At 44.7% G+C, this 16,485-nt stretch overlaps 1 protein-coding gene and 1 pseudogene across 2 annotated transcripts; both read left to right on the top strand.

Moving 5' to 3' along the window:
- Positions 1-247: 247 nt before the first annotated feature.
- Positions 248-4,419, top strand: cidec (cell death inducing DFFA like effector c). Of its 2 annotated transcripts, none has more exons than XM_057030663.1 (6): positions 248-376; positions 1,912-1,980; positions 2,066-2,207; positions 2,449-2,598; positions 2,871-3,061; positions 3,545-4,419. In XM_057030663.1, exons 2-6 carry the CDS (start codon positions 1,928-1,930, stop codon positions 3,723-3,725), a joined length of 717 nt encoding a protein of 238 aa, XP_056886643.1. In that variant the 5' UTR covers positions 248-376; positions 1,912-1,927; the 3' UTR covers positions 3,726-4,419. The 2 variants fall into 2 exon arrangements, with proteins under 2 accessions (XP_056886643.1, XP_056886642.1); XM_057030662.1 differs by lacking the exon at positions 248-376 and adding an exon at positions 1,056-1,743.
- A 400-nt stretch (positions 4,420-4,819) lies between these two features.
- On the top strand, positions 4,820-16,459 carry LOC130524480 (G-protein coupled receptor 22-like; annotated as a pseudogene).
- The last annotated feature ends 26 nt before the right edge of the window (positions 16,460-16,485 follow it).

Raw genomic sequence — 16,485 nt, 5'->3', positions numbered from 1 at the left:
TTGTTAATGTGACAAAAGCTCCATTCAAATCTTTTATGTATCACTTGAACCATCATCCTCATCTGAACCTACTAATATTTAGATTAATGGACCCAAAGTTCGAAAATGACTTGTCACATTTTTTGTTTGTTTGTTTAAATTATCCAACTGTTGAATCCAAGAACTGATACTGTATCTGACATGACAAATTTCCAACAAATGACAGTTCTCTTTCGGTCCACATGGGGTCCTCAATGTTTTCCACAAACAAGCAGGGAAAAGGAGAAAAAGAGCCAAAATGGCGACCGGTAGTCATCAATAACGCAGGTGTTGCTAATTGATGCCGAGGCGGTGAGCTGTGGCGACGCACTTAAAACAGGAAAAACGCCAGAGAAAAGTAAGTGTAAATAATTTTATAAACTATTTCTCTGCTACCGTTTCTGCGTTTTAATTCCCTGTTGTCATTTTAAATACATGGCTAATATTTACTTTTCTGGCCCACGTTTTTGGAATTAGCTTAAGGGTCATCCATACCTTAACTCCAAAGGGTAAAGTTCGTTTAAAAAAATAAAATAAAATCGGTTGTCTTTTATCGTAAGTTGTGGGTTGAAGGGTTGGTTAAGATGATAAATAAGTAACCCAGATGAGGATTCGAGAGGTAAAACATAGTTAAATTCTTCCAAATTTGATGTTACATTTTCAAAAGTACAGCAACGTAACCTAAATTTCTCATATCCCTCCTGTTATGGCGTCTAATAACGGCAACCTTCATATTTAATGTAACTTTTCAAGTTTGAAAACACGATAAAACTAATCCCACCGCTCCACTAATGGACAAAAAGGGTGTTCAGGAGAAACCAACACACAGGTGCTACATTGTTGTCATGTGTAAACAGTGTCAGAAAAAAGAGGCCCTCTGTGTTGGAAAAGAACCCAAAAAGAGCCTTTAATGAAGCAACAATGGTAATAAACCCACGGGTCTGGTTGTGGCAGCCCAGGATGGCTGCAGTGGGTCTGTGTTCTTCACCAGCTCCATTAAAGGCTTTTTTTGTGATTCTTTTCCCATGTAGATTTCTCTTGTTGGTTCCCTTTTCTGACACTTGACAGATTAGTGACGTTTTTCATGTGACAGGATTCAAATGTTTTCTGTGGGTTTCAATGTAGGCCTTGTTTATGGGTGTGGTTGCGGAGAAAGTACTGTAAAGTGTTAAGGTTAAACACAGCATGCCAAATAAATACCAAAATAGGTGTGTGTGTGGTTGACACATCACCGCGAAAGATAACGCCCCATGAACTCTGAACAATGACGAGTCGTAGGACTATTCAGGAGCATCGATCCATTATACTTTTATATAGTTCCTGTCTCCAATCTCTGACAAGACAAGTAAGTGAATATAAAAGGTCGTCTAGGAGGTCACACTGCAAATGTCTCAGGTGAGTCTCATACAGACGGAGCTGCCACAATTTCCATTTTCCAGCGTAAATAGTGACAAACAAGGAGGACATTTAATTTGAGCTATTTTGGTAAATTAACCCTTTTAAAATAAATATTGTCCTAAAAAAAAAAAAAAAAAAAAAAAAAGTCACACACAAGGCATAAGGCAGGCCCAGTGGGAGTTATCTGGGGAAGTTGCACAACAAAGTTGCAACTTTGCAGCACAAAGTTCAGTGACCAAATGGAGCAAGAGAGCGTTGTCAGGAGTGTTTGGTTGCGAATACAGACCAGCACTTCAAGAAAAGGCAACTACTCAGAACAAGCCTCTGGTAAGGTGTCAAGTTTCTGTTTATCGATGAGATATGAGAACATGATTGTGGAGTGTGTTTATTTCTATGTAAGGCAGGCAAAGATCACTGCTGTAAAATAGTTTTCATTATGAACACTTTAAAAGCTAAAAGATTTAACTCCAAATTTAAAACCTGCTGCTGCTTCAGTCGCAGGTGAACCCAGATGGATTACGCAATGAAGTCCTTCAGCGTTCTGACTACATCTTCCCTCTCCAAGTAAGAGGCCCTCCACCGTGGGCTGGATATGTTGCTCAAGGAAACCAACGAAAGAACACGAGTTATGAGATGTTGCTGTTCTCAGGTGTGTAACAGCCAGCGCTTCCATGACGCAACAGCTCCTGACAGGCCGAGCATCTCGGCCGAGGCCCTTCAGAGTCACGAACGCCGACCGCAGCTTGAAGAAGGGGATCATGGCATACAGTCTGGCAGACCTGATTAACAAGGTGAAGTGGAGATGTGAGGCACTGAATGGTCCACTTGGGTTTTTGGGCTGTCGTGTTACATAAAAACTGTCTAAAGTACTGAATTTATTAACAGCGACCAGCTTAATGCGTCAGCAAAAAGGACGCCTGCACAGACCTCATTTAGGACGTATTAACCGACGTGTATGTGACTTCAGCGGCGTCCTCGTTGAAACTGAGGCACCCCGCCCATCAGTTGAGTAATGCATACGCACTTTCTCAGGTCGGAGAGTCGTTGAGTGTCCTTTGCGTCAGTGGCTTGGTCCTGGATGAAGATGGCACAGGGGTGGACACAGAGGGATTTTTCCAGGCACTGCCTGAAAACTCTGTTCTCATGGTCCTTGAGAAAGACCAGAAATGGACCCCAGATACAGTAAGAGAGTGTTTGGCTCTTCCAAGTTTAACCACTAGAGGGCATTGTTGAAGCTACATTAAATATCTCTATAAAGGATGAAGCGGTGAGAACAGATTGGGTTTAAATCCTGCTTTGAAATATGTGCTCTCTCGACCTCATGCAGAGACCTTGTCTCATTTGTCTCATCAGCTCCAGTCTGATCCAACAGCCTGCTAGTGCACCCTCTCGGTACCACTGCAACGAAATGCTCCGGACCCATTTCATCCAGCTGTCTCTTTCTCCTCTCCCAGAAAAGCCCCTTCAGAGGTCAGCCCAGTGATTTCAGGCTATGGAAACGGACAGATGTGGCTAGGCTGACATTCGACCTCTACAAGAACAACCCCGAAGACTTCATTGGCTGCCTGAACGTGAAAGCTACCTTCTATGGAGTTTATTCCGTGTCCTATGATCTGCGCTGTTATGCTGCAAAAAAGATGCTGAAGTGAGTGCCAAACCCCTGAAGATTTATGATGATTTTATTTTTTGTGCTTGACCCGTCACAGAATGTGGTGACTTCACTGAGAGATTAAACCTCCAACAGTTTTATCCAGTTTCTCACACACTGAACCTCCATAACTACCATCATTTGTCTAACACGTACAGTCATCTGCAGTAATTCTGTGTAATTTCAGATTTCAATAGTTTGCCCCACCATGTGACCTGGGCTGGGTCGATGGTCATTTGCGGCGCTACAAAGATGGGATTTTATTTTGATTATTTTTGGGTGCGGTTATGTCATTGCTGGTTTTCGGTGTCCGTGCAAAGCTTTAGTCAAAGAGGATTACATTTTCACGACCTGTCAGATATCAGGCTCTCACGCTCATGTTGCACTAAAGGAGGTTTGTGTTTGGTTCCTCTCACCTGCTGTTGGTCACTTCTTACATGTTGCCTGTTATGGCCACTAATTTCTCCGCTGTGCTTCCAGGGAGGCTTTGAGATGGGCCGTCTTCTCCATGCAGGCTGCAGGACACATCCTGCTGGGCTCCTCCTGCTACATCGAGTACCTCCTGCAGGAGGAGCAGGCAGCAAAGACTCTGAGCCTGCCGCAGGAGAGCAGGATCAGGCAGCTGCAGAGTATGCTGCTGGGAAGAGCTTCACAGTTGTGATAGACTAGAGCCTGGTGAGGTTGGAGGCAGGACACATCTTTGACATTTTCCTGTGCAATTTTTCCCTTTTGTCCTGTTGCGCACCTGCTGTTTATCAAGAAGCAGCTCTCCCAAACACTTTTTTGGTCAAAGGAATAAATAAAGTGGTTTTTAATGCCCCCCCCCCCCCAGTAAGGGTCGAGTAAGTCCAGCGTGAAGATGTGTAGCTTTAGTCCGTTAGATGATGATGATGATGCTTGATCTGTGCACGTTTGTGTGTGTGCGTGGTTGGCAACAGGTCCAGCTGTCTCCTCCACATTTCCTTAATTGTCCCTTGGCCTCCACTGTCCTGTCAGCTGCAGCCTCCCTCTGCTTTAGAAAACCAGAGGAGGAAAATTAGGCAAGAGCGAGCAGCTGCGACCAGAGAGGGGGCAGAAGCAAACCATTACACGGAGAGGGAAACCAGTGCTGGTGGGTACAGCTGGTGGTTCAAGGACCACTTCTGCCCCCTTGGATGGTAGCAAAAAGAGTTTAAACAATCTGGCAGACTGATTATAAATGTTTCTTTATTTTACAAATGTCTCATGCATTGTCAGTATTTTATTTGATGGTTGAAGCTGCCGTTAAATGATGCAAATATTGCATATTTTATTGTATTCTGGGTGACAGATTTTGTATTGTTTTGATTGCCTCTATTAAATATCCTGAATTCAGACATTTTTGTTCACTTCCATCATGTAAGTGCAGTTGTGTGTTCTGTTCACTTCCCAAATGTCCCTGCTTGGTTGTTTTATTTACAGGTTTATCCTTTTTTATAAACTAAGAACTGGTACACTACACACTTTAAAGTGCTTTAATGACATAACAATATAGCCAGAAATACAGTACAATAAGAAAAGGAAAAAGTTATCTTAAGACTGAAGTCAACAAACTTAAATGCCCTAGAAAATATCTTTTCATTGTAAATAAAATGGGTTGAGATAGGAGACATGCTCAGCTGTTTCACCTCATGAACTAATAACTTGTTTCTCTTAGCATTTGAACAGACCACCCACGCGCTGAACTTTGAGAATTTATTCTCGGCATCTACAGTGAAAAATGTCTGCAAACTGAGGTTATGGCTGCACTCAGCTGTTTCAATTCAAACAGACTATATCAGCAATAAATGAAAGCTGATGGATGTATGAAGATGCGGGAAGGAGAGTTCAGAGGGCAGTCATCAGTCATCCGGAGTAGTCTCTGTATGATCGCAGCTGTAATTGTGTGCAGTAAAATATCTGATTGGACATAAATCAATTTTTGTAACTTTGTATAAATCAAAGTGTGTCCGCGCGTGCTCTTAACAGGACATGTGATAATGGATGAAGAGGAGCCAGAAGACCTTGGAGAGATCAGATCTGTTCAAGTTGCTAAAGTGTGTGAAAACAGCTGTTTTTCCGGGTTTTTTTTTTCTTTTTCCTAAACGTTTGAAAAGATGTGAAGTGAGCGACCGCTTCCTCGGATGTGGCCCCTCCTCCTTCCTCCAGTCAGCCGTGTCTGCAGCGAGAGGAGGCTGAGCTGCGCGCATCCGTCCGTCCAGCCGGCTGCAGGAGCTGCCGCTGCCGTTGAGCATGTGCTCGGCTCCTGCCCAGGACAGGAGGGACGCTTCCCATCAACACACCTGCCTGCGGGCTTGGATCCCTGAGCGCGCTTTCCGCACTCCAGAGGTACGTTTGCAAGTTTCTGTGCATTGACATCTGTCTCCTTTGCGCCCAAACGCAAAGTTCCGCAGCACCAAACTCGCATTTTCACTTAAAAAGACGCATCTTTATGGATTTCAAAAGGAACCTCCGTGCGCCTGTTTCACTTTTGGAAATTCAAACGCGTGTCCCACCAAATTTATGCGCATAAACAATTGAGTTATTTATAGTCGAGATAGATTGCTGCCGTGCAGCGTTACTTCAGGAAAATATCGATTTAACCGTGGATTCTGGATTTTGCCAGCAGAAAAGCTGCTGGATGTGGGAGTAGGTGCGTGACACAGTTGCGGGCTCCGAGGCTGTGTGTTTCTCCCACGCTCCTCAGAGACTCCGCGCTGCAAACATCTCGCTGTACATCCTGCACATCAAAGGCGCGCGTGTTGCCCTGGTTCGTGCGTGACTTAACAGCCAAGAGACAGGCATATGCTGCCGAGAAGGAAAAGGCTCTCTGGTGGCCCCTCTCACCTCGCACTAAATAAGAGTTCTTCAGTTGTGAATTTCAAGGCAGAACAGAGTGAATAATTATAATTCATACTGGAATTCACTCCTGTTCTTGCATTTTTGTCCCTATTTTTAATGTGGGGGTTAAGAAAAATGACCAACAAATGACATACTAGTGGTATGATGGGTAAGGAAGATTTGAAAGGAGAAAGAGCAGGAGTGAAGGGTTAGAGGGAGGAGAAGGAGGGGGATAAGAGTGGAAAGTGTGGATGGAAGGGTTTGTGTTCTAATCTGTGTCACCACTGACGCTTGTTCCGCTGTGGATAACTTTGATAGTGTAAATGAAGGAATAAACAAATGCTTCGGGACACATGAAGACAGGAAGTCTGAGTGCATGAGAGGGAGGGAGAGCGCATCATCACCTCCCTGTCTTGCTGCCAGCATCCATGCAGATAGAAAAATTGTCCTCTAATTGGCTCTTTCTGTGGATAAATCACCTCATTATTTTACTTCAAGTAGCTTCCTGTTTGGCATTTGTCATCTGTCAGTTGCTTTTTCCTCCTCCCCCCTCCCCCCTCACCTCTCTTTCTTCACTGATTTGTCCCAACCACTGCTCTCTTCTGTTGGTCTCACGTGCATATTTTTGCTTGGCAGTAAACAGGACAGCACACGTGCATCAGAGAATATTCTCGGAACACTTTAGGCCCAGCTGAATTCCAGCTCTACACACACCTCGACACTCACCTTTGACCATGATTTAAACATTTATGTATAGAAAAGTCCCACTAGTTCTTGTTCTAACTCAAATTTCAAGCACTTTCAACAGAACACATTAACTGTAACTGAGATGTTAATTAGAAGATTCGCATTTTGGGGCAAACTATGACTTTGATTAGGAACCGACCGAGATATTTATGACTGTGACAGAACCATAATTGGATATTTGCTCCGCAGGTATAGACGCAGCTTTAGTGGCAGCCATAATTAAGGGCTGTAAAGAACCTGGACAGAGGGTCAATAACCCAATTAAAGTGGAGCAGACCCCTGACTCTGCTGCACCGTGTTAACAGAGAGGATTTAAAGGGTCCAAAAATGGTGCAGACACACTATGACGGTATCACTTTAACCAGTAATCATGCTGTTATTATTATCCCATTACTTTTTTAAAATGGAAAAAGAACCTTTTGACCTTTAATGGGATGACGGACAACACTCTGTCCATTTAAATTGTCTGAAAATTGCTGGAACCTGACAGGTCAGGAGTGTGTGTCTTTGTAGAGATCGGGAGGTGACAGTATCGGGAGGAGAACAATAAATGGACAGAAGACAGACTGTTACTGTCATTAATATTCCCACCGTTGCCCTAATTGTGTCTAGCACCATTTATGTACATAATTAAGAGGAAAAAACACTTTATTCCTTTTTTCAACAATTTGCATGAGAGTGTTTAACCTCTGATGCATCCAGGTTAGTGACATAACACACGCACGCACGAGGAAGGAACTTCGAACAACCACAGGATCTCTGAAAGGTGACGGGAGCTTGTCAGTGTTCCTGCAGGTGATCTCTGCAGACGGCTCAGAGCCCCAGCTAGAGTTGAGTCTGCTTTCAAGTCCTCTCTTTAACATATGTACACTTATTTCCAGTGTGAGGGTGTCCCAGACCTTCACGCCACATGTCGCACCTTTAAGACACAGACCTGATGGATAAAATTACGACAACGTGCAGCACATGATGCTCACGCTGCTCCTCAATGGAGGAAGAGCAGCAGAAGCTGCAGAGCTGTCTTTGTGTCCTGTTGTCTTCCACAGAGGAGAACACAGGATCCTTCGCAGCAGCCACGTTGAAATTAAAAACACCCACATACTTTATGCCACTATGAGGTTGCAGGATTCTTGACACTTTTTGTTTGCGTAACTCTGTACCGAGCCGTTTATTTACATCTGCACCGCCCTTAACTGATCTGGAAACAGCTGCAGTGCATCTGAAGGTCACGTCCTGTGTGTTAAAGGAAATAAACAAGCAGGAAGTAAGATACAGAAGGGAATTTTGCCTTCTATTTGTATCTATTTTGCATGTCGGTCGTTGAGAAATCCACCCTCCGCTTTCGCATCATGTAATCCGTTTATGTCTGAGCCTGACTTGGGATGAAAGTTTCATCCACTCGGTATTTATCTGCCATTACAAGACCACTTAAACTCAGCAGGACGCCTCGCAACTTTGCACTGCTCTGCCATTTTAGTCCCCATCGTGGTGAGCTAGCTGGCTAGAGCATATTTTGGCGTCTCAGTAGGGAGGCCACTTATATTTATTCCCATATAGGACACATTCTGGTGGCACCTAATGCTATAGAATAAATGTATGTAGTCAATGTGACTCCTCACTGCTACCTCTGCACACGTAATCCAGAAGACTTTTACTTCATTTATGGGCTGTTTTAGTGTCTGAAGCTGCATTTTTAGCACCAATAAACATCACAGTGATGGAAATGAGCCCAGGATTAAACCAACGGCTGCCACGATCCTTAGATTTTCCAGGGCAGCCACCGATACTGGAGCCTTCTTGCAGCTTCCCTCGGCTGAATTGATGGTCTGATTAGATTTTTTTTCAGGCAACTCAAAGCATACCTTTGCATCTTAATGAAGGAAACTAAATTTACTCCAGACCGGTGTAACCGTGACGCTTTCAGATATGAAGTTCATGTCAAACCTGTGAAATATGTGGCTGCAGGTATGAATCCATAATAGTGATGCAAGTTTTCGGTCAGTTTTCGTCGGCTTGTTTGTGGCAGCACAGATAAAAACTCACTAAAAATAAGGCAAGTGTGAATTACTGCCATTTGTTTTCCAATTCTTTTTTTTTGTTGTTCACTTCAAATTGTGATTACAATGAGAGAATTGATTTCACAATTGTGCTCTTGAGGTGGATAATTCCTCTTTTGCACCCTAAGCAGCCACATCTGTGTTCGCCTGCTACAAACACCAGAGCAACAAGGGGTTTGGAGCGTGCATGTGTGTTTTTGTGTGTGTGTGCGTGTTTTTTTTTTTTGTTTGTTTTCCGCACTAACACTCACCAGGGACGGCTGTTATGTCCCCTCGGTCTTCTTTTTCCTCTCTGCTTCTTACATGTTGATGAGCATTTCTTCCAGTCGACCCAGCGCTGCAGGCAGGGCGGGGAGCCGGGGCTGTGGCAAATCAGATTTTTAAACAACAAAGACTTGATGTAAAACATCCAGATCAGAGCAGATCTAGTTGTCAGAGCTCTGTGGCAACAGCACCGTCTGAGGGCAAAACTGTGGGGTTCAAACAAAGTCAACATTTTTTTTTCCTTTCATTAGAATCAAATTGGTCCAGACCAGAGTGTTCCAGTGGTGGTACGGCGTCTATCATCAGTCGATATCCCTCTGGTGCCGGTAGAGAAGTTAATTATCCGGCTGCTGAAGTTCTTGTTTAACACACTTTCATTCTTCTCGACCATTCTGTTGCACTTGTTTTATTGGGATCTTTCTATTGCATTTTTGCGACAGTCATCCCATTAAAAAGTAATATCCATGTGCGTATTCCTGCTGCTCGTCCTCTCGCTTTGCGTCATTTCTGCAGCCCGCTAGCTCGTCTCGAAGGAATAGCCAGATTATTTTCGCTGCCATTCATCTTTTTAATCTCTGTGCTGCTTCTTCTGGGAAATACCAGTGTGACATCTGGGCAGCGGTAAACGTTTTCCCGCCTCGTGTTGCGCCTTTTCTCGTTTTCGATGTCACGGGTAGCGATTGCGCCGTTGCCTCCTCAGATTTGCAGGCTTATAGAGTCAGGAGGTGTGGGTGTGCAACCAGAACTGCCCTCCCCGATGAGACCTTGATAGCTGGTCATCCAGTCATCGCCATTTTGTAGAGGTTCTGGGTTTGAACTCACTTCAATACCTGAAGATTCAAAATTTTGTCAAGAGGTTAACTCATAAAAAATGATTGAATTTGATCAATGAAATGCAGTTATATATAAAACATATTTATAGAATATATATATATATATAGGTGTTTATATAAAATTCATTTTGTTTTAGAAGTTTTTAACATAAGTAATTTAATGAGTTTGTTATACCTGTGTAATTACACCTGGTATAGTTGTGAGCCGAAGGCACCGATGAGCAGACTCTCATCCATTTCACGGCATTTTCACCACTGAAAATTAATTCTCACATGGAGTCAGAATTTGTTGTCAGAGGCGGAAGGTGTTGCTGCGACGTGTTGCAGCTGATTAAATGTCTCTGATGTGACATTTTCCTGGCCCACCATATGTCAGGCTAGAAGTGAGATCATTGCATTCAGCAAAGCTGTTCTCTAAGTCACCGCTCCCCAGGGAGCCTCTTCCACTTGCAGGAGGCTTAATTAGAGAGCGATTAAAAGCAACACACCTGGCTTCACACTAGCCCGAGTCTCATTCTCAGGTCTGAGGCTGCTGCTTCATGATATACTTTGCTTTTACTGGTTTCAGAATAAAATTGCCCTTTGAGTTAAAGCTTCCTTGAGATTTTCTGATAAATTCGTTGTGGTTCATTTTTTGACGTGCAGGCTCCCTTTTTGCTACTAACGTGTCCGGTTTGTGACAGAGAATGAGATCCAGAGGGGTGCAGTGCAGTGTTAAATAGAGTGAGAATGGGTTCCCCTGTACACTACTCTGATGTTCACAGCGGTCAGTTTTCCAAATAATAGTCACAGGAATAGAAAATGTCAATAGAAAATAGTTATATATATATATATATATATATATATATATATATATATATCCCCTGGGTGCTACTTTGCTTTATGTCCATTTTTTTGTAGTTGCATTTGCACTGGTAATATCAACTGAGAGGTGAAATAAGCAACACATTTTGTCTTTTGTGCAAATTCAGTGTGATGTGATGCTAGCTGTTGCTGATCCTAGCTTAAGAAGTACAGTATCAGCAGGTCAGCGGTCAGCAGTTTTTATGGAACTTGGTTCCTTTGCAGCATGTTGGACTTCAGCATGAATCCATTTGTTGCTATGCTACCCCTCAAATATCCAGGAATGCCCTAAACTGAGCTTTTATAGCTCTTTAAAATGGAGATTTTCCAGCATTTTTTATGTACTTCAAGTCAAATAAAAATAAAAAAACAATAGGAAAGATGCATTTCTTCTGATGAAGGGCCCTGCTCTTGCAACCTCATCCTGAATGGTTTTAAAATCAGGTAAATTTATTAAGTTTGGCTTCGCAAATGTAACATTTTTCATTAAAGTGCTCTCCTCTCCGTCGCCGCATCATGCAGCCAGATTGCTTTTCCCGCCACCTCGGCAATATCTGTCCATTTGCCAAGCATCTAACCTTTGCAGTTATCCTGCCGCTCTTCGCTGAGGCAATCATCGACCAGGTCTTTTGTGACTGAAGTGGTCTTTGGGGACCTAATGGCAGCAGAGGTTAGGAACAGGCTGATGTAAGGCTTGCGGGAAGAGAAACCTCTGCTCCTGGGGACATTTTGTTTACAAGTGCTGCTCACGTGGTTTTAACATGTTTCTTCTGCTTTCTCAAATGCACCACGTTGTGTCAAAGCTCACAAACCTTTAACGATCCACTGACTTTTAATACTGAAATTCTCTTTTATAGTGTGTTTACACGCTCCCTTGCCTGCTCTCAGTCCCCGACCAGCCAGTAACCTTCAACGGGAGATCACGCTCTTTGCGTCTTGCACGCAGATCTTCGCTGGCTGTTTTTCCGCAGCCATGTGTTTTTTTTTCCACTTCCCATTCCCTGTTGTCCCCTTATATTCCTGGGAGATTTGTCATATAGCTCCACACTAAATCACAAATCCATTTACCAGCCTCCTCCTCACCGACACATGCGGTGCTACAGAAGCTTCAGGCTTCCATAATGTCAGTAATTTGCGTATGTTGCTGGAAATAGTTTAAAGACGACTGCTGCTGGTCTCGGGAGACCCTAGTTTCCACCCACATCCTGCTGAATCCACAACGTTCAGAGAAAACGAGAAACAGATCGTGACTATTTGTGCTCCTCACCAGACCAATGACAGCGCAGCAGCGTGTGATTTTGTAAATATCCTCAGTGCCTCCAGCTCGCTTTGTCATTGTCAGGAATTATTTTAACTCCACCACTCGACCCTCTTACTGTCGTTCACAGGTTGGTGACAGAGGTCTCGATGTCATGTGCCTCTGCGCTCTAGCACCTGTGCCCTCATTCGACTCAACGCCCTTTATAACGCGGCTGCCTTGGAAACAGAAACCGGGAGAAAAGGAGTCCGTGGTTTAACGGAGCAGAGTTTATTTGCGCGTGGACTTTCTCTTCTGTGTTCCTTATGCTTTCCTCTTGATGCATTTAGAGGACAAGAAGCTGTGATTTTAATCATTCCATTGATTTCGTGCAGGTGCAAGTAGCCAGTAAGTTAATCAAGCTGATCAACTACAGCTTTTACTGACTGTTTGGATCCAGACATTGATGTGTTGGTAGTGTTGGATTGCAGTACCTCTCGTGTGTCACTGCTAATCCGCGTGTTCTTTGAATGAAGACTTCAAGAAGAAAAATGCCAATTTCAAAATGTATTTAGCAAATAGAACCAATTCAAAATACAAATATTACAGAGCTCCGGGCCAGTTCAAAACCCTACAATAACAGAGTCAATTGTCAGGGTATGAAGTCTGACCACCTCACTATCCCTTGGCCCAGTCTTTTATAGAAACACATATGTAAATTATTGATGCTAATTCAGTCCAATCCAGTCCTTCTTCTTGGATGACCTTGTCTTCTTCTTCCCGTCCCATTGGATGCTGACACAGTCCTTGTTCTCCGTTGTCTCCCAAATGGCCAGTTCATAGTTCACCTTCTTCCAGAGGAACTTATCAACACCAGTAAACTATGCTGTCAAGTTGATGGGGTTTAACACTTCCGTCTGAGTGTCTCCTGCTGATTACAACTGTCTAAACAACAATCATGTCAAGAAGGGGTCAACTGACCTTTATTTCACTTACTAAACATTCTACCATTCCTAACTTCTAAAGCGCTTCTAACAAAAAACAGAAACATATGGTACAACACATGATAATAAAATAAACACAATTCTCTTCAGTAGCGTTCACATTTTCAGATGAGGTGCTTTTTTCTCTTTTTTCAGTGTTCACAGGTTTGCAGAATGAGTGATTTTCTATACTTATTAAACTTGTTTTTTTGGTGCATGTTTCTTGCTTATTTAAAAGCAAACCGGGATTAGCATATTTGCACTTACTGGTTTTCTCGCCCCCTAGTGGCAGACTGCAGAATGAGATTTGACATTTCCCCCAACATTGTTAATAATATGCAATTGGATCAAACAAATAACAAAAGAGTGACCTCACTTATTCCCTTTCTTCTGATGAGGTCAGTTTTAAAGTACCTAATTTAATTTGTCGTGCTGTTTGTGGCGTTCCAATGAGAGAGTTGATTGCCTGTGGGCCTGATAATTTGACTTCATTTAATTTGCCTTTCCCCTGAGGTCTGCAGCACATTTATGATGGCCCATTGTTGCTGCCAGCCTCTCATACAGCATGTGTGCAGGTCTCAGATTGTGGCCAAGCCAAAGATGTAATCAGAGATCCTGAATGGAAACAGATTGAAGGTTGTATTAATGCATAATGCAACACCTGTCCTGTTTGGGGATGGATGGATGATGGATGGATGGATGATGGATGGATGGATGATGGATGGATGATGGATGGATGGATGATGGATGATGGATGGATGGATGATGGATGGATGGATGATGATGGATGGATGATGGATGGATGATGGATGGATGGATGGATGGATGGATGATGATGGATGGATGGATGGATGGATGGATGATGGATGGATGGATGGAGGATGGATGGAGGATGGATGATGGATGGATGGATGATGGATGGATGGATGATGGATGGATGGATGGATGATGGATGGACGGGTGGACGGATGGACGGACGGACGGATGGACGGATGGATGGATGGATGGATGATGGATGATGGATGGACGGATGGACGGATGGATGGACGGACGGACGGGTGGGTGGGTGGATGGATGGATGGATGGGTGGGTGGGTGGATGGATGGATGGATGGATGGATGGATGGATGATGGATGGATGGATGGACGGACGGACGGATGGATAATGTTTGACTGTTCTCGCAGCTCATTTTTTAAATATCAATATTGTGTTGTTGTCTCCGCAGTGCCGCCTCCAAGCTGTTACTCGTCCCTCTATCATGGAGGCTTGGGCTGGTGCATCATGGGACCTCATCATTGGTGTGACAGATAAAATATACGAAGGCTGAGAGGTCGTCATGGAGACGGACAGCTACACCTTTGGCCCAGGCACCACTGACTGGGCTGGGACGGCAGCCAGTCTGGAGGGAATGGGAGTCTTTCAGGGGCAGGACGGAGGCTCCTCTAGCAGTCCCGTGTCGGAGTACACGCCGTACTCGCTGGGGTTCCAGGCGCCTCTCACTGCCCTCCTCATGCTGGAGCTGGTGCTGGGTTTCAGCAAGTAACCTGACGGTTCTGGTGCTCTACTGCTCGCAGTCCAACTTAGTGGACTCGGTCAGCAATATGGTGACTGTGAACCTGCACGTGTTGGACGTGGCGGTGTGCCTCCTGTGTCTGCCCCTCACCCTGGTTGTTGTTCTGCTCGAGCCAGGACCCACCTGGCTGTCCTCTGCTGCTTCCATGAGGCCTGCATCACATTTGCCAGCATCGCCACAGCGGTCAACATCCTGGTGATAAGCCTGGACCGGTACGACATTTCAGTTCGGCCAGCCAACAGGTTGTTGACCACGCGCAGAGCGTCGCTGCTCCTGGCTGCTGTGTGGGTCACCTCTGTGGCTGTGTTTTTCATCCCGTTCTTGGAGCTACAGTGGACAAGCGGTGAAGGGGATAATGGACAGTGGACACCCTTCTCGCTGTCACATGACAGAGAGCTGCGGACGTGGCGCAATCGGACATTGCTGTGCATTGGTGCTCATGGCTATCACGCCAGCCTGAGTATGCAGTACCATCTCATCCTGCAGATACCGGTCTTCTTCACCACCGTTTTGGTCATGCTGTTCACCTACTCCAGAATACTGAGAGCTTTAAACATCCGAATCGGCTCCCACATGAAAAAGAGCCAGCGCTTCAGGGGTTCCTCCTGTAAGGGCCTCCACAAGCTACAGAAGAAGAAATCCGGGGTCGGCTCGAACGAGTGTTGGGAGGCGGGTGTGGAGCAGTGCACCACGGATGTCACCAAGCAGCTCAGCCACCCGCCGCTCGCCTCCTCCCCCACCCCGACAGCTACCTCCCCCCCTGTGCTGTCCCCCTCCGCCCCACTGGTTGCATCTGATACGGGCGCTGCAAGGCACATGCCCACCACCATGGGGGTCCAAGCCTCCGTGTCGGCCATTATTGCCCTCAGGAGGGCGGTGCGGCGCCACAGGGACCGACGGGAGCGTCAGAGACGAGTATTCAAGATGTCCCTCATCATCATCACCACCTTCCTTGGCTGCTGGGCCCCCCTCTCCGTGACCAACGTGTTAATCTTGGGTGTGGGCCCGAGTAGCGCTCTCATCAGCGTACGCCTCTGGTTCCTGGCCTTGGCCTATGGCACCACCATCTCCCACCCACTGCTTTATGCCTTCACCCGTCAGAAGCTGCGGCGTGCCCTCAGGGCCAAGGTCAAAAAAAGGGTGGTCTCACTGCTCCAAGTGGACCCTTCACCAGGGGGGACCATCATCCACAACTCCTGGGTGGAGAACCGAAAAACCAACCGGCAGGTGCGCCTGGAAGCGAGTGACGGGACCGACCGCTGCCTGGCTGAGGTCCTGTGAGACTCTCACCAGCCTCCTTTAATTAAAGAGGACTAAATCAATTCTCAGTGTAATTAAAGTCACCTGTGCATGAGGCCACAGCAAACAATGCTAAAATACACATCCTTGCTCCGGCGTGACGTTAACATAACCACCAACAGAAAAACGCAGCTAACGCCGACCTCAGGCAATGGCACACAGCCCGAAAACTCGGATAAATGTTAAAGGCAATTTTATGTTTCCACTGTTTTAATGTTTGAATTTGTATGATAGAGCTTGCAGGTATTTAACAAGCGGATGGCAGCTTTAAACATGTACGTATGTATATTTGCTTAAGCTTGTAGTCAGCGCTAAAGTCTTGTATAAATGTCACGTGACAGAAGGCTTAAGGAGGTATTTTCACATCTTTGGTAGAAAAATGGACGACCGTCTGTAAATATGGAGGGAATATATCAGTTAGCACAGAGATTGAAAACATTTCCAGGCTTTTTATACATCTTTTGTACAAATAAAAGTAAACAATAAAATAACTATTTCCCTGTTTTGACAGCTAACGCTGAGATAAACTGGCCAGTTGGAGATGGATTCCTATAATTATTATAAGACAATATGTTTAATGACACATAAGAACACAAGCACTTTTGGATTAAATACACAGAAAACATATTTTAGGTGATGATTCTGGTTTTCAGTCATGTTACAAGTGCTAATTTGATCCATGTACATGCTGTAAATAATAAATATGAGCAAATAAATAAAATGACTGTATGTGTGTATTTTGCATAT

This window comes from Takifugu flavidus, chromosome 4 (assembly GCF_003711565.1).
Source record: "Takifugu flavidus isolate HTHZ2018 chromosome 4, ASM371156v2, whole genome shotgun sequence".
NCBI classification, from domain to species: Eukaryota; Metazoa; Chordata; class Actinopteri; order Tetraodontiformes; family Tetraodontidae; genus Takifugu; species Takifugu flavidus.
Note: the sequence above shows the minus strand (reverse complement) of the source record. Positions and strands in the feature narration are given on the sequence as shown.